Source organism: Microcaecilia unicolor, chromosome 9 (assembly GCF_901765095.1).
Source record: "Microcaecilia unicolor chromosome 9, aMicUni1.1, whole genome shotgun sequence".
Classification (NCBI taxonomy): Eukaryota; Metazoa; Chordata; class Amphibia; order Gymnophiona; family Siphonopidae; genus Microcaecilia; species Microcaecilia unicolor.
The window spans coordinates 2,299,543-2,323,039 of NC_044039.1; the positions used below are offsets into that span (position 1 = coordinate 2,299,543).

Here is a 23,497-nt window from a genome sequence, read left to right on the forward strand (position 1 = left end):
TACATCGGAACCTCCCACGTGAGAGACTGCTCCAGAGTATCTGGAATATTACTACAGTAAATCAGAACCTCCCACTTGAGACTGCTCTAGAGTATCAGAAATATTACTACATCGGATCGGAACCTCCCACATGAGAGACTGCTCCAGAGTATCTGGATTATTACTACATCGGATCGGAACCTCCCACGTGAGAGACTGCTCCAGAGTATCTGGAATATTACTACAGTAAATCAGAACCTCCCACTTGAGACTGCTCTAGAGTATCAGAAATATTACTACATCGGATCGGAACCTCCCACATGAGAGACTGCTCCAGAGTATCTGGATTATTACTACATCGGATCGGAACCTCCCACGTGAGAGACTGCTCCAGAGTATCAGAAATATTACTACATCGGATCGGAACCTCCCACGTGAGAGACTGCTCCAGAGTATCTGAATTATTACTACATCGGATCGGAACCTCCCATATGAGAGACTGCTCCAGAGTATCTGGAATATTACTACAGTAAATCAGAACCTCCCACGTGAGACTGCTCTAGAGTATCAGAAATATTACATCGAATTGGAACCTCCCACGTGAGAGACTGCTCCAGAGTATCAGGAATATTACTACATCGGATCGGAACCTCCCACTTGAGAGACTGCTCCAGAGTATTAGGAATATTACTACATCGGATCAGAACCTCCCACGTGAGAGACTGCTCCAGAGTATCAGAAATATTACTACATCGGATCGGAACCTCCCACGTGAGAGACTGCTCCAGAGTATCAGAAATATTACTACATCGGAACGGAACCTCCCACGTGAGAGACTGCTCCAGAGTATCTGGAATATTACTACAGTAAATCAGAACCTCCCACGTGAGACTGCTCTAGAGTATCAGAAATATTACTACATCGGATCGGAACCTCCCATGTGAGAGACTGCTCCAGAGTATCAGGAATATTACTACATCGGATCGGAACCTCCCACTTGAGAGACTGCTCCAGAGTATTAGGAATACTACTACATCGGATCGGAACCTCCCACGTGAGAGACTGCTCCAGAGTATCTGGAATATTACTACAGTAAATCAGAACCTCCCACGTCAGAGACTGCTCCAGAGTATCTGGATTATTACTACATCGGATCGGAACCTCCCACGTGAGAGACTGCTCCAGAGTATCTGGAATATTACTACAGTAAATCAGAACCTCCCACGTGAGACTGCTCTAGAGTATCAGAAATATTACTACATCGGATTGGAACCTCCCACGTGAGAGACTGCTCCAGAGTATTAGGAATATTACTACATCGGATCGGAACCTCCCACGTGAGAGACTGCTCCAGAGTATCTGGAATATTACTACAGTAAATCAGAACCTCCCACGTGAGACTGCTCTAGAGTATCAGAAATATTACTACATCGGATCGGAACCTCCCACTTGAGAGACTGCTCCAGAGTATTAGGAATATTACTACATCGGATCGGAACCTCTCACGTGAGAGACTGCTCCAGAGTATCAGAAATATTACTACATCGGATCGGAACCTCCCACGTGAGAGACTGCTCCAGAGTATCTGGATTATTACTACATCAGATCAGAACCTCCCACGTGAGAGACTGCTCCAGAGTATCTGGAATATTACTACAGTAAATCAGAACCTCCCACGTCAGAGACTGCTCCAGAGTATCTGGATTATTACTACATCGGATCGGAACCTCCCACGTGAGAGACTGCTCCAGAGTATCTGGAATATTACTACAGTAAATCAGAACCTCCCACGTGAGACTGCTCTAGAGTATCAGAAATATTACTACATCGGATTGGAACCTCCCACGTGAGAGACTGCTCCAGAGTATTAGGAATATTACTACATCGGATCGGAACCTCCCACGTGAGAGACTGCTCCAGAGTATCTGGAATATTACTACAGTAAATCAGAACCTCCCACGTGAGACTGCTCTAGAGTATCAGAAATATTACTACATCGGATCGGAACCTCCCACTTGAGAGACTGCTCCAGAGTATTAGGAATATTACTACATCGGATCGGAACCTCTCACGTGAGAGACTGCTCCAGAGTATCAGAAATATTACTACATCGGATCGGAACTTCCCACGTGAGAGACTGCTCCAGAGTATCTGGATTATTACTACATCAGATCGGAACCTCCCACGTGAGAGACTGCTCCAGAGTATCTGGAATATTACTACAGTAAATCAGAACCTCCCACGTGAGACTGCTCTAGAGTATCAGAAATATTACTACATCGGATCGGAACCTCCCACGTGAGAGACTGCTCCAGAGTATCTGGAATATTACTACATCGGATCGGAACCTCCCACGTGAGAGGCTGCTCCAGAGTATCTGGATTATTACTACATCGGATCGGAACCTCCCACGTGAGAGACTGCTCTAGAGTATCAGAAATATTACTACATCGGATCGGAACCTCCCACGTGAGAGACTGCTCCAGAGTATCTGGATTATTACTACATCGGATCGGAACCTCCCACGTGAGAGACTGCTCCAGAGAATCGGAAATATTACTACATCGGATCGGAACCTCCCACGTGAGAGACTGCTCCAGAGAATCAGAAATATTACTACATCGGATCGGAACCTCCCACGTGAGAGACTGCTCCAGAGTATCTGGATTATTACTACATCGGATCGGAACCTCCCACGTGAGAGACTGCTCCAGAGTATCAGGAATATTACTACATCGGATCGGAAACCTCCCACGTGAGAGACTGCTCCAGAGTATCTGGAATATTACTACAGTAAATCAGAACCTCCCACGTGAGACTGCTCTAGAGTATCAGAAATATTACTACATCGGATCGGAACCTCCCACTTGAGAGACTGCTCCAGAGTATTAGGAATATTACTACATCGGATCGGAACCTCCCACGTGAGAGACTGCTCCAGAGTATCTGGATTATTACTACATCGGATCGGAACCTCCCACGTGAGAGACTGCTCTAGAGTATCAGAAATATTACTACATCTGATTGGAACCTCCCACGTGAGAGGCTGCTCCAGAGTATCTGGATTATTACTACATCGGATCGGAACCTCCCACGTGAGAGACTGCTCTAGAGTATCAGAAATATTACTACATCGGATCGGAACCTCCCACGTGAGAGACTGCTCCAGAGTATCTGGATTATTACTACATCGGATCGGAACCTCCCACGTGAGAGACTGCTCCAGAGTATCTGGATTATTACTACATCGGATCGGAACCTCCCACGTGAGAGACTGCTCCAGAGTATCTGGAATATTACTACAGTAAATCAGAACCTCCCACGTGAGACTGCTCTAGAGTATCAGAAATATTACTACATCGGATTGGAACCTCCCACGTGAGAGACTGCTCCAGAGTATTAGGAATATTACTACATCGGATCGGAACCTCCCACGTGAGAGACTGCTCCAGAGTATCTGGAATATTACTACAGTAAATCAGAACCTCCCACGTGAGACTGCTCTAGAGTATCAGAAATATTACTACATCGGATCGGAACCTCCCACTTGAGAGACTGCTCCAGAGTATTAGGAATATTACTACATCGGATCGGAACCTCCCACGTGAGAGACTGCTCCAGAGTATCTGGAATATTACTACAGTAAATCAGAACCTCCCACGTGAGACTGCTCTAGAGTATCAGAAATATTACTACATCGGATCGGAACCTCCCACTTGAGAGACTGCTCCAGAGTATCTGGATTATTACTACATCGGATCGGAACCTCCCACGTGAGAGACTGCTCCAGAGTATCTGGATTATTACTACAGTAAATCAGAACCTCCCACGTCAGAGACTGCTCCAGAGTATCTGGATTATTACTACATCGGATCGGAACCTCCCACGTGAGAGACTGCTCCAGAGTATCTGGAATATTACTACAGTAAATCAGAACCTCCCACGTGAGACTGCTCTAGAGTATCAGAAATATTACTACATCGGATTGGAACCTCCCACGTGAGAGACTGCTCCAGAGTATTAGGAATATTACTACATCGGATCGGAACCTCCCACGTGAGAGACTGCTCCAGAGTATCTGGAATATTACTACAGTAAATCAGAACCTCCCACGTGAGACTGCTCTAGAGTATCAGAAATATTACTACATCGGATCGGAACCTCCCACTTGAGAGACTGCTCCAGAGTATTAGGAATATTACTACATCGGATCGGAACCTCTCACGTGAGAGACTGCTCCAGAGTATCAGAAATATTACTACATCGGATCGGAACTTCCCACGTGAGAGACTGCTCCAGAGTATCTGGATTATTACTACATCAGATCGGAACCTCCCACGTGAGAGACTGCTCCAGAGTATCTGGAATATTACTACAGTAAATCAGAACCTCCCACGTGAGACTGCTCTAGAGTATCAGAAATATTACTACATCGGATCGGAACCTCCCACGTGAGAGACTGCTCCAGAGTATCTGGAATATTACTACATCGGATCGGAACCTCCCACGTGAGAGGCTGCTCCAGAGTATCTGGATTATTACTACATCGGATCGGAACCTCCCACGTGAGAGACTGCTCTAGAGTATCAGAAATATTACTACATCGGATCGGAACCTCCCACGTGAGAGACTGCTCCAGAGTATCTGGATTATTACTACATCGGATCGGAACCTCCCACGTGAGAGACTGCTCCAGAGTATCAGGAATATTACTACATCGGATCGGAACCTCCCACTTGAGAGACTGCTCCAGAGTATTAGGAATATTACTACATCGGATCGGAACCTCCCACGTGAGAGACTGCTCCAGAGAATCGGAAATATTACTACATCGGATCGGAACCTCCCACGTGAGAGACTGCTCCAGAGAATCAGAAATATTACTACATCGGATCGGAACCTCCCACGTGAGAGACTGCTCCAGAGTATCTGGATTATTACTACATCGGATCGGAACCTCCCACGTGAGAGACTGCTCCAGAGTATCAGGAATATTACTACATCGGATCGGAAACCTCCCACGTGAGAGACTGCTCCAGAGTATCTGGAATATTACTACAGTAAATCAGAACCTCCCACGTGAGACTGCTCTAGAGTATCAGAAATATTACTACATCGGATCGGAACCTCCCACTTGAGAGACTGCTCCAGAGTATTAGGAATATTACTACATCGGATCGGAACCTCCCACGTGAGAGACTGCTCCAGAGTATCTGGATTATTACTACATCGGATCGGAACCTCCCACGTGAGAGACTGCTCTAGAGTATCAGAAATATTACTACATCTGATTGGAACCTCCCACGTGAGAGGCTGCTCCAGAGTATCTGGATTATTACTACATCGGATCGGAACCTCCCACGTGAGAGACTGCTCTAGAGTATCAGAAATATTACTACATCGGATCGGAACCTCCCACGTGAGAGACTGCTCCAGAGTATCTGGATTATTACTACATCGGATCGGAACCTCCCACGTGAGAGACTGCTCCAGAGTATCTGGATTATTACTACATCGGATCGGAACCTCCCACGTGAGAGACTGCTCCAGAGTATCTGGAATATTACTACAGTAAATCAGAACCTCCCACGTGAGACTGCTCTAGAGTATCAGAAATATTACTACATCGGATCGGAACCTCCCACGTGAGAGACTGCTCCAGAGTATTAGGAATATTACTACATCGGATCGGAACCTCCCACGTGAGAGACTGCTCCAGAGTATCTGGAATATTACTACAGTAAATCAGAACCTCCCACGTGAGACTGCTCTAGAGTATCAGAAATATTACTACATCGGATCGGAACCTCCCACTTGAGAGACTGCTCCAGAGTATTAGGAATATTACTACATCGGATCGGAACCTCCCACGTGAGAGACTGCTCCAGAGTATCTGGAATATTACTACAGTAAATCAGAACCTCCCACGTGAGACTGCTCTAGAGTATCAGAAATATTACTACATCGGATCGGAACCTCCCACTTGAGAGACTGCTCCAGAGTATCTGGATTATTACTACATCGGATCGGAACCTCCCACGTGAGAGACTGCTCCAGAGTATCTGGATTATTACTACATCGGATCGGAACCTCCCACGTGAGAGGGTGCTCCAGAGTATCTGGATTATTACTACAGTAAATCAGAACCTCCCACGTGAGACTGCTCTAGAGTATCAGAAATATTACTACATCGGATCGGAACCTCCCACGTGAGAGACTGCTCCAGAGTATCTGGAATATTACTACAGTAAATCAGAACCTCCCACGTGAGACTGCTCTAGAGTATCAGAAATATTACTACATCGGATCGGAACCTCCCACTTGAGAGACTGCTCCAGAGTATCTGGATTATTACTACATCGGATCGGAACCTCCCACGTGAGAGACTGCTCCAGAGTATCTGGATTATTACTACATCGGATCGGAACCTCCCACGTGAGAGGCTGCTCCAGAGTATCTGGAATATTACTACAGTAAATCAGAACCTCCCACGTGAGACTGCTCCAGAGTATCTGGATTATTACTACATCGGATCGGAACCTCCCACGTGAGAGGGTGCTCCAGAGTATCTGGATTATTACTACAGTAAATCAGAACCTCCCACGTGAGACTGCTCTAGAGTATCAGAAATATTACTACATCGGATCGGAACCTCCCACGTGAGAGGGTGCTCCAGAGTATCTGGATTATTACTACAGTAAATCAGAACCTCCCACGTGAGACTGCTCTAGAGTATCAGAAATATTACTACATCGGATCGGAACCTCCCACGTGAGAGACTGCTCCCAGGACAGAGTACAAAACAATAATCCCGGAATGCTGCAGTGCTCACAGGTGAGGTAATATTACTCGCGGGAGTAATGCAGCTGCAGTGCTCTGCCCAACCGGTTCCCCCCCTCTCCCGAAGCACAATTACTTGATGAAGAAGACGCGTCCGGCCCTCGTGACGCCAAAGCTCCAGGTCCGGGGTAGCGAGGAGACCCGCTCCAGGTTCAGATCCGCCGCCATGTCTGCGGCCCCGACGAGCAGCAGCTCAACCCCAACCCCTCCTCCGCCTCCTCCCCCGCCCGTCACGACGCTCCGCTGACCCCGCCCACAACCCCCAACGCTTCGCCTCTCGACTCCTCCCCCACCCCGTGACTCCAAGTCTGTCTGACTCCTCCCTCCATGACGCCGCTAGACTCCTCCCTCACTCCCTATTGCTCGCACTCCTTCCACTCCTCCCTTAATGTCTACATCGACCGGTGACGCTTCACCTTGTAACCCCTCCCCCTCCGCTCTGACTCCTCCCCCCTCTCCGTTTTGCTCAAGAAGGTTTTGTTTTGCTGCCTATTAGACTCCTCCCCCTTTGTTCCCTGTTTTTCTTGATTCCTTCTTCAACCCGTGACGCTTCACCCGTTAACTCCTCCCCCTCCGCCTTGACTCCTCCCTTCCATGTGACGTTTTAGCCGACGTGCCCCACTGCCCCCAGTTTGCCAGGTATGGGCGGAGTATCGTATGGAGGTGCGCGCTCTCCTCTGCTAATAATGTCTTAGTTATATTCCATCGTCCTTTCCTGTGTGAGCGCAGGGGGAGCGGGAGCTGTTACTGGCCGCTGAAACTGCTGTTAATTGTGCAGCCAGGTCTACTCAAGATATCGGACACCCTAGAGCACTGCTGCTTCTCAGCCCAGTCTTCAGGATAGCTACAATGAATTTGCATGCTGTGACTCATTGGTATGCAGATCTGTCTCATGCATATTCATTGTGGATGTATTGAAACTCTGGCTATGTGTGCCCCTAAGATAAGGCTACCGACTAGATCCAGTTGCAGGACAGGGTTTATCCCAGTGCATGCTGGCACTTCTGGCCTTGCTGTTCTTAGGCAATACAATGAAATCAGAACTACAGGTCCCAGTATGCAACAGGGTAAACACAGACCTGGATCAACTCTGCCCTGCAAATCTGGATCCAGTTGGCAGCCTTAGGACTAAGTTGAGAAGCACCGCCATAGAACAAGGGTGCCCAACCCAGTCCTTAGGACAAACTAAGCCTGTCTCATTTTCAAGATGTCCATAATATGCATGCAATTAATTTCCATGCACTGCCTCCATTTGTTTCAAATCTATCTTATGCATATTCATTGTGGATTTCCTGAAAACCTAACTGGCTAATAATTATTTTTTTGTATTTTTCCTCCAAAAACTTGGTTAAACCTTTTTCGAATCCTGCTATGTTAATCACCTATGTTAATCACCAGTCCGCAGGAGGTAACCAGGCTGCCTCCCGCAATTGATATTGAGCATTAAATATCCAGGTGTTTTTTGACCGGTTTACATGTAACCAGGCAAGCCAATATTCAGCACTGGCTGGTTAAGTTTAAACTGACCAAAGATATTGCAGCTATTTTGACAGCTCAATTTGGCCGCCAAACTTAGCCAGCAATGCACTGAATATCGGTAGATAGCTGGTTATATTGCACAATATACCCAACTATCTGCTAACCGGCTAACCGGAGATAGCTGGCTGTCTCCAGCTGAATATTGCTGGATAACCGGTTAAGTACTATTTAACTGGCCAGGAGCTGTTCCTGGCCGGTTAAATGCTTTTAAATATCAGGCAGCATGACTACATCTTTCTGCAACAGATGCCCCAGGTTAATTATGTGCTCTGTGGGGAAAAAAACTTTCTATGATTTGTTTTCAATTTGCTGGTGATTAGTTTCATGGAGTGTAATCCTCTCTTTCTGTTGCTGAAAAGATAAATAACCATTGCCTATTTAACCTTTCCACCCTATACATAATTATTAACTTCTATCGTATCCCCTCTCAGAGCAAGATGCACAAAACCTAACAAGCCAGCAATGTGGGTTTTACACTGGCTCTAACCGCTTTAACGAGCACGGAGTTCAGCCAGACATGCACAAAAGGGTTCTGCAAGTTGTTTTCCTGTCACAGTAGCAGCTAATGAAAATTGTATGCAAAGCTATTATAATTAGCTAATTACTATACAAATGTGGATGCAAAGCAATGCACAGAAGCATGTAAAATGTAACAGGAGGTCTGGAGCAGTCAGTCCTGAAAGTTCTTCATTGTCACAAGTGAGCTTTACCCTTTTTTAAAGTTTGAACTTCACTCCTTTCATATCCTGATGCTTCCTTACAAAAGTAGTGCATTTAGGAGATCATTTTGAGAGAGGCAGGGAAAACGCCGGAGCCCCAACCCGACAATCTGCCCATCAGCTGTTGCTCCAGCCCTGGAAGCACACCCCCGAGCATGGCCCACAGCAGTTTTGAGAGCAAAAAAAGCTACGCCGGCTTTCATACAGCAGCTTCTTTGCGTGTATGAAAGCCGTATACAAGCGCCACTCTGAGCATGCGCAGAGCAGACACGTTTAGTAATTGGCTGTTCTACGCATGCTCAGCTGATCGACTGGCTCCCCTCCCCCCCTTTGAGCTGCTTGCCGCTTTTGCGAGCAACACATTTGCCTGCGATTCACTTTGATAAGCCCTCTGTATTTCCAAATTGGTTTGCCGAGGTGGAAAAACAGAGCGATTCTTTACGGGGACCTTTGTACATCTGGGCTTCAGTCATCTCCTCTTTAAGCTGAAGAGCCCTAACCTGCTTAGTCTCTCTTCATAAGGGAGGTGTTGTTCCATTTCCTTTAGCATTTTTGTCACCCTCAACTGAACCTTCTGTAGTCCCACTATAACTTTTCTGAGATGTGTTGACCAGAACGGCACATAATCAAGGTGCAGTCACAACATTGATCTTCACAGAGGCATAATGAATTCCTCTCCTTTATTTTCAAATTCTTTCCAATAATTCCTGATATTCATTTGCTTTAGATCTACCACCACATACTGAGCCAAGGGTTTCATCATATTGACCATGTTGAGATCTAAATACTTTTCCTGGATATTGATGCCTAATGTGGAACCCAGCCTTGTCTGCCTATGGTTTTGGATTATTTTCCCCCACATGTAACATTTCGTTTGTCACTTTGATGCCAAGTCCCCCAATTCCAACAATCATGTTATGACCTAACTACTTTAAATAATTTTATTTCATTAGCAAATTTGATCATTTCACTCATGTCTCCCTTTCCTATATCATTTATAAATAAGTTATAAAGGTCTAGTCCCAGTACAGATCCCCTGGGCACATCACTATTTATGCTTCTCCATTGAGGAGGGAAGTTACTAAACTGTTGTAAAATCTGAAAGTTTAGTTATAGTTTACCTTGCCACAGGAGCCACTAACCTGTACCAAGACAGTACTGCAGGTTAGTGACTACCATAGTAAAGGAATAACACAATTTGTGATCAAGTTAAAGGGCCAGTGCAGTTAAAATATAATCGTGGTCCAGGGTTCGAAGATCTCCAAACCTCCGTCCCCCCCACCAAAGATACATGTACCTGCTCTCATTACCCATAGGCCCCTATGGATCTCAAACAAATGCCCCCACCCTCTCTGATGCCTAGCTCAAACTGTCCCTGCTGGTCTAGGGGGTTCGAGACAGGAGCTCCTGACCCAGCTAGATTCAGGTTCAAAATGCAACCCATGACCTCTAGCAGTAATCTTACTGTACTACCACTAGGTGTCAGGCTGCCATATAGGGGCAAAAGGCAGGGCAGGAAAAATAACATCAGCTTTGATCTTCAGTTATTTTTCCTGAAATAACGTAGCTTGCGAATTTTGATATAAACTGACAGTGATACATTAATTATTATTATTCTTGTTGTCAAGAAATGAGCATCCTTTGACAGCTGGATGCATGAATTTGTCATCCTACTAAAATAACAAGAATGAATGTGCATTTCATTAATATTCAGCACCATGGGCTGGACAGCTCCTCTGACACAAAAAGGGCCACATCAAAAATTCTTAACTACTTTCAAACTTTTGAGATGTATTTTAAAAAGAGGTGACCCTCTTGAGCCCTAAAGAGGCACAGCCTTGGATTTTCAATGGGTATTAATTGGTTCTGTTGTAATAATGTGGGATTTTATGTTTCTTTTTCAAATAAATGCAGGAAATTGTCAAAGACTTCCAGACCTGTTCTCTTCAGCGCTGCATCTTTTTTCTTTCTGAGTAAGGAAATATATTGGGTCTTCTTCTTCTCTATGTATTATACAAATGGTTAAGGAGTGACACCAGAGGCTCCTACACAGTGGTGTGTTTTGTGCAGCTGCCTCCATGTACTGTGTGGTTATATATTATAATACAAGTGAAAATATATAGAAATTCACAGTAGTGATCAGCATATCTCCTTACTTCTGTAGTTGCCATGATTCTCTAGTTCACAGGATGTCCCTCTACCACTTCGTTCCTCATCTGACTCCCCACCCTTCTCCAGTTGTGTCTTACATAACACCAGGAACTTTCCTCAGACTTCACAATCCTCTTCCTCCTCCGTGGCTCTCCCTTTCTCCATATTTTCTTCATTTTCCTCTTCATTCTCACGCCACTCCCTCTGAGCTCTTCTCATCTCTAAATTCTGCCTCTCTTTGATACCAGCTCTACCTGTCTCTCAGCCTTCCTTGTCTCTTATGCCACCAACCCCTCAGTCAGGGCCACATGTACAGGAACCCTCTTCCCTTTGCCCTACCAGCTGCAGCTCTGCTCTCTGGTGAGCTGGATGTCAGGCTGTACCAGTATTTTCCTTTATGGCTTGCCTGATCAGTTTTCATAGGCTGCATCCCAGCAGCTGTTATGCTTTGCTGTGTGGCCAGTGCACACTGAAATGACTGCAGCACAGATCATTTTTAGAAAATGCAGTGACTTTTCAGAGAAGGTAATGTGTTACGCAAAACTACACATTTTCCATACTAGAAAGTGGGCAAACATAATATGAGGCACATTTTCAAAGCACTTAGCCTTCCAAAGTTCCATAGAAACCTATGGAACTTTGGAAGGCTAAGTGCTTTGAAAATATGCCTCAATGTATTCCTGCTGTTTTTATAGCTGTGCCTTCCTCTGTCCATTCTTACAAGACGGGAAGTTGGTGAGGAGAAGAAATTCTTTACTGCTGGGGGAAGGATAACTTCAGGGACCATCTGGTGTCTCTACTGGGAACCCAGGTCGCCAGAATCCAAATACTAAATTCTACAGAAAATGGTTGTGCTAAAGAAAGACTTCACTGAAAACAGACTTCTTCATTTGAAAAATATGACATGGATTACACTTAGCTGGAGATTAATGTAAACAGACTATTAATCATCCGCTGAAGCTCTAGGGATGATTCAGTGACTTTAAGTCTGCCGCAGACATTGCTGTACAGAAACGTTGGATATCTTGGTCCTCAGGATGTTGATATGACTGGTTGGTTCTTGTCTGGATCCTCCTGTATGGATTAAGAACATAACAGATGCGAAGTTGGTTCATTAAGCCCAGCATCGTCCCTCCAAGAGTGACCGGTTTACTCATCACTTACCAATAGGAAAGCTGATTCCATGTTGTTCCCTTTCAAAAGACAAGCAAGAGTGACCCCTAAATAATGCTTAATAGACCTGCTTCTAGAAATGTATCCACATCTTTTTAAATCTTGGCTAAATTCAGCCTTGCCCACATTATGTAAATTCCATAATGTAATTATTCATTGGCTGGTGCTAGTTAGCTTCATGGACCCAGTTGTAAAGAGCAAATGCTTGTCTCTTATTTAGCTGTTCCACCGACCTCTATCTTATCCCGTCTCAGCTTTCTCTTCATGGAAGAACCCTATCCTGTTTATCCTCTCTTTATAACCGAGCTGTATCCTTTTTATTGCCCTTTTCTTGGCCTCTTCTGTATCTTTTTTTAAATGGGGTGACCAGAAGGACATTGGTGGAGGGGCATTATTGTTATGTCCATCCTTTATTCTCCGTTCCTAGTAATTCCTAGCGTTCCGTTTGCGTTTTTGATCATAGTTGCACACTGAGCTGAGGGTTTCAATATGTTGTGCACAATCAAGATCCTTTTCCTCCTTGGTGATGCCCAACATTTTGTATAACTAGGTTTTTCCTTTAGGTAAATCACCGCTTTTAACCACATTTAATAGCATAAGTCATTTTGGTGTCCAATTTCTCAGTCTCATCAGATCTTCCTTAGTTTCATAGGGGTTATTCAACATGATTTAACTGGGCAGGAGAGGCTTATGACTGGTTAAATCGCGTGTGTGAGGTTTATCCGTTGATATTCTGCACTAACCACTAAACTGAAAACTGGCTATTTCGTCAGCGGTCAAGGGGCAGAATGAGCACTTACATGGTTAAGTGTCGATATTCATCACTTACCATGACCGCCTAAGTTAACTGGGCAAGTTGGACTGTATAAAACACAGTCCTGTTTACACAGTGTCGTTTAGAAGGTTAAGTGCTGAATATCACAACTAACCACAAAAGAAATAGCAGACCCACATGAACCTGGATATTCAATAATGGTATCCAGACATGGCATAATCTGGGCATCATTTATTTATTTATTTAACACGTTTATATCCCACATTTTCCCACTCAGTTGCAGGCTCAATGTGGCGTACACAATACCGAAGAAGCAGGCTCTGGTTCAGTAAAATACAAATACACAATACAGTAGTAAGCATGTTAGAAACATAAGTATAAGGCAACAAAGAGATAAAGAGGGGGCGGTGATAGAAGTCCAATACAGTCCATAGTTTTGCTGTGTCGCAGGAAGTAGAAAGTTAACTTGGGTCAGGGGGGTAGGCCTTCTTAAGTTGGTTTTCAGTAATTTCCTGAAGTTAAGATGGTTATGGATAGATCTCATGGTTTTAGGCAAAGCGTTCCACAGTTGTGTACTTATGTAAGAAAAGCTGGATGCATAAGTTGATTTGTATCTAAGTCCATTGCAGACTGGATAATGCAAATTTAAGTAGGTTCGGGAAAAGCTGGTACTATTTCTGGGTGATAGATTTATGAGATTCCACATGTATCCAGGAACTTCCACGTAAATAATCTTGTGGACCAGAGTGCAAACCTTGAAAGCAATACGTTCCTTGGTGGGAAGCCAATGCAATTTTCATGAAGGGGTTTGGCACTTTCAAATTTTATTTTCCAAACAGGTCTGGCTGCTGTATTCTGTGCGGTCTGAAGTTTCTTAATTAGTTGCTCTTTACAACCTGCATAAATTCCGTTGCAGTAATCTAAATGGCTTAATACCATTGATTGTATTAAGTTGCGAAATGCATCTTGTGGGAAGAAAGGTTTTATACGTTTAAGTTTCCACATTGAGTGGAACATTTTCTTTGTAGTGGAATTTACTTGTCTTTCAAGTGTCAGATTGCGGTCAATTGGTGATTTCTGTCAGATCGTGTCTGAAATGTATATAAATTGTAACATCATTAGCATAAATAAGGCCTGAGTTGGATAAGGATTTGGCCAGTGGAATCATCATTATGTTGAAGGGTGTTGGTGAAAATGGTGAACCCTGAGGGACTCCGCAAACTGCTTTCCACAAAGATGATATGTTTGAATTCGATTTTACTTGCTGGCAGTGGTCAAAAAATGCTGACCGCCGCCAGCAGACTATTTAACTCACACTGTCAGCCTGCATTTTGACCACTTTGAATAATTTTATATCATGTGCAGATTTGACCACATTGTACTCTGCTCCCTTTTCTTAGGCCATTAATGAATATGTGAAAGAACAGTCGTCCCAGCATAGTTGCAGTTACTAAGCTGTGCCAGTGCATTCGCATATGTTATTGTGATTACTGCATATTGGTACCACATATTAGACTGGCTCGGTGTGTCCCGAGGCCTGGGATGCGAACCCCTGTGTAACTGCAATTAATGCATTTTTTTTTTTTACCACAGTTCCCATTTTATGCAATGAACTGTGAAGTTACTAACACCAGGCATTAATGTACTAGCAAAACATTAGTAACTCTAGCCCTCTGTTTGGAAAACTGACCATTTGCTCCTATTTGCTAATCCACAGTAGAATTTCGTCTCCTATCCCATGACCTTTTAATTTCCTGAAGAGGCTTTCATGAGGGACTTTTTCAAACGCCAAAAATTCAGTTCCAATTTAAAGACCAGCTGTCTTCCTTCTGCTTGCACCAGCATACGTTCTCTTTGAGACTGCCATGAGAAATTGCTTTGCATGTGTATTTTTCCTTAAAAATAGGATATGTAGATTTGAAGGAGTAGCCTTGTGATGGGGCAAGTCACAATCCTACACTGCTTCAGTTACAGATTTAGGAGTTGGTACTCGGCAGGTCCTGGTAAAGCCACTGACTACGTGGACAGACCTCCAGGTGGTGCTGGGACGATTCGGGGGCCAGAGTTTGGGCAGAGACCCGGTTTACAGTGATATTCAGGCTGCCTTAACTTTACCTGGTAACCTATCTGGTCTGAATATCGTTGGTATCTTAGATTAAGGAGTAGCAGCTATTCTATATCCGGATTTTTAATACCAGCTTGTATGCAGATACTGGTGCTAAAAACCAGGCTATAAAAAAAACTCAGGGTGGCCAGCATTTGAAAACAAAAAACTGTCTGCTGCAGGATCGATCTTTCCCTCTTACATGGAATCCCTCTGGGGACAGGAAAATACCTGAAATACCTGACCATAACTTGCCTTGAACCTATGAGAACCAGCTCAATCCCAAATCCTTACTTTACTTTTTTCCTCTCCCCTGATGTAAACATGCTCCTGGGCCCACCTGCATTTTCTCTGGCTAAATCTTGTGTGTTGTCAATCTGCCCAGGTACTTTTAGCTAGGTAAGACCTGGGCAATTTTCAACACTCAGTTTACCTGGATACATCAGCATTTACCCTTGCAAAGTGATTTCTGGAAACTGGTTTCTGCATGCACACAAGTAGACAGACCAAATCCGTACCTGATTTTTGCTATTTTAGTACAAGGGTACTGAAAGTAAAAAAAAAAAGCAGCAGAGTGATAGTTTGAGGACCGTCTGCTTTCAGACATCCCACCATTGCTTTAAATTCAGGCTGATAACTTTATAATGTTTCTGAAAGGTCCTATTGATTTCTGTGACTGCACAGTCAGTAGGCATGTGGTAATTCTAACTCCCTCAACTTGTTTTGGTCATAATTGCAAACACAGATATACCATCATTGTTTTCTCTGTCCCTTCTATGTGCAACTGTCTGTAGTGAGGAGGAAGGTTCCTCATCTTAAGGAGGAATGGACTAAAATTAGACTTGCCTCCCCCGTATAGAGGATCCAGAAAATCTGCCTTCAGAGTTGCAAGCAAGCTGAAGAACCTGGAGAAAAGGATTCTGGTAGGGAAATAACCATAAAACATATAGAGACAGACTTAGGAACCTCAACACGTATACGCTGGAAGAGAGGCGAGAGAGAGGGGATATGATAGAGACGTTTAAATGGCGTCAATATACCAGAGGCGATTCTTTTTGAAATGAAGGAAAACTCTGGAATGAGGGGGCATACGATGAAGTTAAGAGGAACTAGACTTAGGAGGAATCTAAGAAAATACTCTTTCACCGAAAGGGTAGTGAATGCGTGGAATGGCCTCCCAGTGGAGGTTGTGGAGACGAGGTCTGTGTCAGAATTTAACAAAGCGTGGGACAGGCATGTGGTATTCCTTAGGAAAGGAAGAGTTAGAGATTACTGAGAATGGGCAGACTGGATGGGCCATTTGGCCCTTATTTGCTGCCATGTTTTTATGTTTCTAGAGAGACTCCTGCAACTTCCCTGTATATTGCCTTTGTGGTAACGTGAGCAAAGAGAAAGAAAATGTCCTCTGGAGCCTAGGTTCAAATCTCCATCCATTTCCTGGTAACAGGTCTGTTTTGAGTCTTCGTAGAAGAATTTTTTGAAGAAGAGCATTTGATGTTTTCTGAAGTTCAAGTAGTTTTTCTTAATATTTAAGGATTTCGGGAGTGCATTCCAATTCTGTTTGCATAGACATGTGAAGCTTGAGGAGTAAGCTGATTTGTATCATATAGTCCCGTAAGGTAGTTTCTTGATTGTGTGTTTGTATTTTGCATTGGTTATTAAGTACACCATTTATTTTGGAGCTAGACCAAATATGATTTTGTAGACCAGTATGCATAGCTTGAAGGTTATTCTTGCCTTGACAGGAAGCCAATGTAAGGCTTGGAGTAGTGGTGAGGCTCTGTCGTAGCGAGATTTTCCGTGAAATTAGCCGTTCGGTGGTGTTTTGTGCTGTTTGTAATTTTCTTAAGATCTGATCTTTGCGCCCAGGATAGATTCCATTGCAATAGTCTAGGTGTGCTAAGGTTAGTGTTTGCACAAGCACGCAGAAGACTGTTCTTGGAAAGTAGCTTCTTATGTGTCTTAGTTTCCACATTGTTCAGAACATTTTCGCTATGACATTTGTTATCTGTTGTTCGAAGGTCTGGTTTCTGTCTAGTGTTAACCATAGGACTTTCAGGCTGTGTGCTATGTCCATTTATTTATTTGCAACATTTGTATCCTGCATTTTCCCACATATTAGCAGGCTCAATGTGGCTTACAAAATACCATAATGGTGAAGGCCAAGTACAGTATGTATTAAACAAATACAATTAGAAAAAGGGTCAGGTAAGGTAGGGGTAAACGGGTACAATAAGGGACAAGGAGATAAGAAATCACATATCCATTGCAATGTATGTATAGATGCATTGTAGAGTTGAGGCATTTAAGTAGAATCAATAGGGTAGGCCTTGCAAAACAGATAGGTATTTAAACTTCGCTTGAAGTTTTGATGGTCGTGCATTGTTTTCACACTCTTTAGAGTGATGCTGGGGAAGGTGTTCTTGCAGTAGGTGGATATAAGGGTTAGGAATTGTGTTTTCTCTTTGTTCACTTTTAATTTGAATGCAGTTGCCCAGGATTCTAGGATATTCACTCCTTGGGGTATTTTGGTTGAGATTTCTGTCGGGTTCTTGTCAAATGGTAATTAGATTGACACATCATCTTCATAGATGAAAGGGTTAATGCCATGTTTTGCCAGTATGTTGGTCAGTGGGGTCATTATTATGTTGAAAAGTGTAGGTGATATCGGCGATCCTTGCAGGACTCTGCATTTTGCCGTCCATGTGGAGGAGAGTGTGTTACCCATCTTGACCTGGTAGGATCTGGCTGTCAAGAATCCCTTAACCCATTCTAGTACTTCTCCACCTATGCCAGTTTTGTCTATTAGTTTTATCAGGATCTGGTGGTCGACTATGTCAGGCTGTCCTTCAGACCAGGCCTTCTGTAGGGTTGGGTTATTCCTGAAAGGATGAACCAAAGTGGGATCACCCCTTTATGAGGTACCAGGAGAGTCATGGTTAGGGTAATAGGGTTTAGAAACAGGTGCTGTGATTATTATTTTATGCTGTATTATCATATTTATATCGCTTAGAAGAAAGTGGTCAATAAGAAATGATCTTTCAAATTCATATCCAGTATTGGTTATGTGAATGTTTTCTCAATAGTCTACCTAAAAGCCAGTTAGCAGATCTGTACACCTTGCCCTGCTTTGTAATACATCAGAGACAGTCCTTTTGTGAACCTTTGTTTTTCTAAAAGCCTAGTGGAGAATCCCTTATACTCCATGCACAGATATAAATGTTACTTCCCTGCATGTTGAGTTATATTTCTACCTTTCCCCTTCACATGTGATACAGCACCTTATAACCCTGATACCTGTTGGGAGACTAGCTTACATTGCTAGCGCTTGCTGTTTTGAATCTCTGAATGTGTTTTAGAGGACTGAACAGAGAAATACCATTGAAGAGTTGGAATTTGGATGGGAATACTGAATTCCACTGTGTGCCTGTGATGCATTGCCCATCACCTTACACAATACACTATCTCCATTCATGATGAAGTTACGCAACAGCAAAAAAAATAAGTTTGGGAGCCAAGAGAAAGCTGAAAAGAGGAAGGGTCCAATTACCAAAACTAAATGTTGCCTTGTTTTAAGTTTGTCCTGTGTTCTTCCCTCCCTCCCTCTTCTCATCTGCAGATTGTGCTTGAGGTACTTTTCTTTCTTCATGTGGCTTCTCTCTGCTGATGCCAATCCAGTACCACTTGAATACTCTAAAGAGATGAACATGGGTAAAAGATATATCTATTCAACCCAATCCAGTACCCCTGGAAGACACTAAAAAGGGGAACATGGGTAAAAAAAAAAGATGTGTCCATCTAACCCAGTACAGTTAACTCTGCAAAGAAGATTCTTGACACACATTTGGTGGATACAATTAATTTTTATTGTTGTGGTATTATGGATATAACATCAATAACAGATATAAAGGGTGTTATAATGTGTTATTTATGAAGGTAGTTAGGGTGGAAGATTACGAATATTACTCAGAAAAAGTGGGAACATTGCTGTACTATATTCATATTTGTTCATTTCCTGTAGCTTTGCAATTCGTCAAGTGTGGGATTTATCCAACTGTAATGTTGACTGTGATTCTCAATAAAAAATCATTTAAACATAAACTACAGAGCAGCGTAATCAGGCAAGTCCCAATTAATGTAAGCCTCGATTTTATTAAAAGCAACCATAGATAAAAGTGGAAAGTTTAAATCTAATTAGATCGTCCATATGCTGAACTGGTGCAGGCTGAATATCTACCTTTATGTTTGTACCTGAGGTAATGGAGGGTTTGTTTGTTTATTTATTTATTCATACTTGCATCCCACAATTATCCAAAAATGAGTTTGGTTCAATGTGGCTTAAATAACTTGCCTCAGATCACAAGTACCAGCAGTGAGATCTGATTCCTGGCTTTCTTGGTTCTCAGAGCTAATTCTGCAATCTCAGACAAGGTTTTCAGTCTCCTTAGTACAGATATGCAAACAAAACTGAGGTAGTTTACAGTGAGTGTAAAGACTGATGCTGATCTGTCTCCATATGTTCACTTGGAGGCCGGCCAGTCAGTGGCTGAGAGAGTTTTCACACTGAAGAGATCTCTAAGGGACCGGGACTGCTGTCAACTAAACAGTCAGTTTGTTGGAGCTGTTCAGTTCTGCGCTGGGCTCATAAAACAGCTGGACTTTTAAAGAAATAATGACTTGTTTTAAACATCACCAGAGTCAGAAGGAAGCTGCTCTTTTGCTGATTTCAGTTGGATTTTTTTCTGCCGGTGAGGAAAATATAACTCTGTTTCGGTTATGCAGAGGGACTGTTAACATTTTCTCATTCCCCCCCCCCCCCCCCCCCAAATGCCACAAAGAAATTGTTTTTAAAAACCTGTAGCCCAGGGGCGTAGCCAGACTACAGATTTTGGGTGGGCCTAGGCAAGAATTGGGTGGGCACCAAGTGTTCTCTCCCCCCTCCCAAAAAAATGATCTCAGCTGGTGGGAAAACGCTTCTTTCCACCTTGGCAGCAGGCATGCACTGAAAACTGAGCACGTGCAGGTGCCAGTGCTGTGGAGAGTTGCATTTTCGTTACCATCAGGGGGAAATCTTCAGCTAGTGGGATTCCCACCAGTTACCACTAAACATGTGCTACCGTTGGGTGGGCCTGAGCCATAAATGGGTGGGCCCTGGCCCACCCAAACCCACCTGTGGCTACGCCACTGCTGTAGCCTCCTTTTTCTAGAACCAAAATAAAAGAACAGAAAAACAATTGCCCCGAAACAAATCCTCCTTGGTGCTTATAGGGGAAAAAGAAATGCTGACTTCTGCATTCTGCGTGGAGAACTGGAGTGAAAAGTTGCTCTGCTGTGATAAAATACCAAAATTATGCTGACAAAATCCCGTGTCACAGGGTTGGTGTAAAATTATTTTATGTGAGAAGTTGTAGAGGTTACATATTCTAGCACAAAAAAGAAAAGAAAAAGAAAATGTCGAACCCCTCTGTTTACCAAGCCGCACGGCAGTGCCGACTCAGCCCATTCAATGTGAACGGGCAACAGGAGAGTAAGTGTGTTAGGAGTCCTTTTAATAACCTGCAGTAAAAGGGGGCCTGCGCTAGCGTCAGCGTATGTGTTTGAGGTGCACTGAGGCCCCCTTTTACCATAGTGGGTGTCTTAAATGGCTGTGGTCTTTTGGGGGGGGGCATAGGCGGTCGGTGGCTCAACTGTTTGGGGAGGCTAAAGGGGGCGGGGTTAGGGGTGGGGCCAGGGGTGGAGCTTAAATCCATAGTTGTCTGATCACACACAGAAAAAAAAATAAATAAATGTCACAATTAATACCTTTTATTAAATTTATGTCAAAGAATAAAGTGGTTGCTCAAAGCATATACTAACCACAATTGCTCAACTGCAAAACACTATGCAAAAACACACTCTGAACCTTACTGTACCATAAATATTACACTGGGCAGAACCTAATACACCAATATACCACCCATACGGAAAATTCAGACCGTCAACAATATGAAACAAGGGATCATATCATCACAATTCTTATGTAGAGCCACAAAACACCCTAATTCATGTTTAATGTGGGATAAAATGTCATAAATAAGTAAATCAACTTTTAATGTTGAACACCTAATTCTCAAAGTAGACATATTCCAAACACTATAATGAAAATAAAATGATCTTTTCTACCTTTGTTGTCTGGTGACTTTGTTTTTCTGATCATGCTGGCCCAGTATCCGATTCTGCTGCTATCTGTCCTCTTAACTCCATTTCCAGGGCTTCCTTTCCATTTATTTGTTTACTTTCCGCCTTTCTTCTTCATTTCTTGTCCTACATCCGTAAGTAAAAGCTGGGTCCTCCGCAAACTTGACTGTCCAGTGGATCCAGCTTTTGCCTATTTTCTTCATCCATGTGCCTCTTATACAGGGCGCCTATGGGGGGGGGGGGGGAATGGCTGTAAGGGGTCCTGCACTAACCCAGCAGTAACTGGGCAGCGCCAATTACCACTGGTTAAGTTCTGGTGCTACAAAAATAAGCCATTTTTGTGGCACTGGAAATTGTGCATTCTAGAGGTGGTAACTACCGCTGGGCTTCTGTGGAAACTCAGTGTACTGTAAACCCCAAATGGGCCCCTGAGCGTCTCTTAGTTCTTGTTTTTTATAGCAAAAAAGGTGGCAGTACTCACATGTGGGACTGTCCTTAAGGAATGGGGTGACCACTGACGGACCAGCCCACGTAGACCAGAAGCTCCACCCATGCCAGGCACCTGGCCTGCAATTACAGAAGTGTAGCTGAGGTTCTGATATGGTGAGAACCACATTACCAGGCTGGGTTTGAGCTTACGCAGAAAAAGCAGGCCAGTGGACTTGCACGTACCAAGCAGAGAGATTAGGCCCTGGAAGACTTTCTGATAAACAGAAATCCTTTCCTGAAGGAGTGGTAGAGAAACACCTGCATTTCTGTGCTTTTCTCATGGCTGTTTCAACCACTGCTGAAGAGTGGGAGAAGCGGAAACTTATTAAATCCTGGAGATGGTTGGATTTTATACTTTGCCAGGACACCAACTGGGCACCCTAGAGGTCAGTGTGGTGGACTTCAGAAAAAGCTCCCACATGCATAGCTCCCTTACCATGGGTGCTGAGCACCCAACCCCCCTCCCCCAAAACCCACTACCCACAAATGTACAACACTACCATAGCTCTTAGGGGTGAAGGGGGCACCTACATGTGGGTACAGTGGGTTTTGGAGGCCTCCCATTTACCAGCACAAGTGTTACAGGTGGGGGGGATGGGCCTGGGGCCACCTGGCTGAAGTGCACTGCGGTACCCACTAAAAGTGCTCCAGGGACCTGCATACACGCAGGCCTCTAGGACTTGTTGCTGCTATATAACCTTGGCACACCAGTTGACACCTGAAGACTAATCTCTCCGAAAACGTCCTTTATTGGAATAAGCACGCTTACTCACAGTTAACTGCAGATCAGAGGTTGTGCCCCACTGGCAAAGAGTCTCCCTGGTACTGAGATGAGCAGTAGGTCAGAGCTGGCAGAATGGTGTACAATGACCTCTTTTCAATCACATTCAAGGTAAGAACTAAGTTCTGTAACGTGGCTAACACGTGAAAGGGATCTAAAACTGGCTTACAAAAATGGCCACTACCTCATGGACTACCGGAAACACAACAGGGCACACTCTGACCCAGTAAGCAGGGGGAAAAGCACCATGGGAGTAGAGCCCACCAACTACCAACATCGTGAGCATTTGCCACAAGCTAGTGGAATCACGGAGCCCAATACCCTACACCCACATAACAGAAAAGGTGTCACACTCACCCGAGAGCCACATCAGAACCAGGGAAAGGCTGTCACAGGATAGAACACATTCTGCTGTCATGGAGGTGGGTACGGCATTTGAGGCTGGCATAGAGGCTGGAAAAAAAAGTTTTTAAAGTGGTTTTTTTTTGGTGGGAGGGGGTTAGTGACCACTGGGGGAGTCCGGGGAGGTCATCCCCGATTCCCTCCAGTGGTCATCTGGGCAGTGGGGGCACTTTTTGGGACTTGTTCGTGAGAAAAAAGGGTCCAAAAAAAGTGACCCAAAATCGCAGTAAAAACACCTTTTTTTTTCGATTATCAGCTAAAGACGCCCATCTCTCCTCGGCCAATCACCAAGCCCCAGTTCTGCCTTCACCACATCTCTGACACGCCCCCGTCAACTTTACCCGTTTCCGCGACGGATTGCAGTTGGA

General features: G+C 44.1%; 1 protein-coding gene across 4 annotated transcripts in view; it reads right to left on the reverse strand.

Moving 5' to 3' along the window:
* PLEKHA5 (pleckstrin homology domain containing A5) overlaps positions 1 to 7,012 on the reverse strand; it is a 278,604-nt gene extending 271,592 nt beyond the window's left edge. For all 4 annotated transcript variants that reach the window (XM_030214050.1, XM_030214049.1, XM_030214048.1 and 1 more), the window contains exon 1: positions 6,896 to 7,012. In XM_030214050.1, coding sequence (XP_030069910.1) covers positions 6,896 to 6,987 — 92 coding nt within the window. In that variant the 5' untranslated portion in view covers positions 6,988 to 7,012. The remainder of the gene's footprint in view (positions 1 to 6,895) is intronic.
* Positions 7,013 to 23,497: the final 16,485 nt, after the last annotated feature.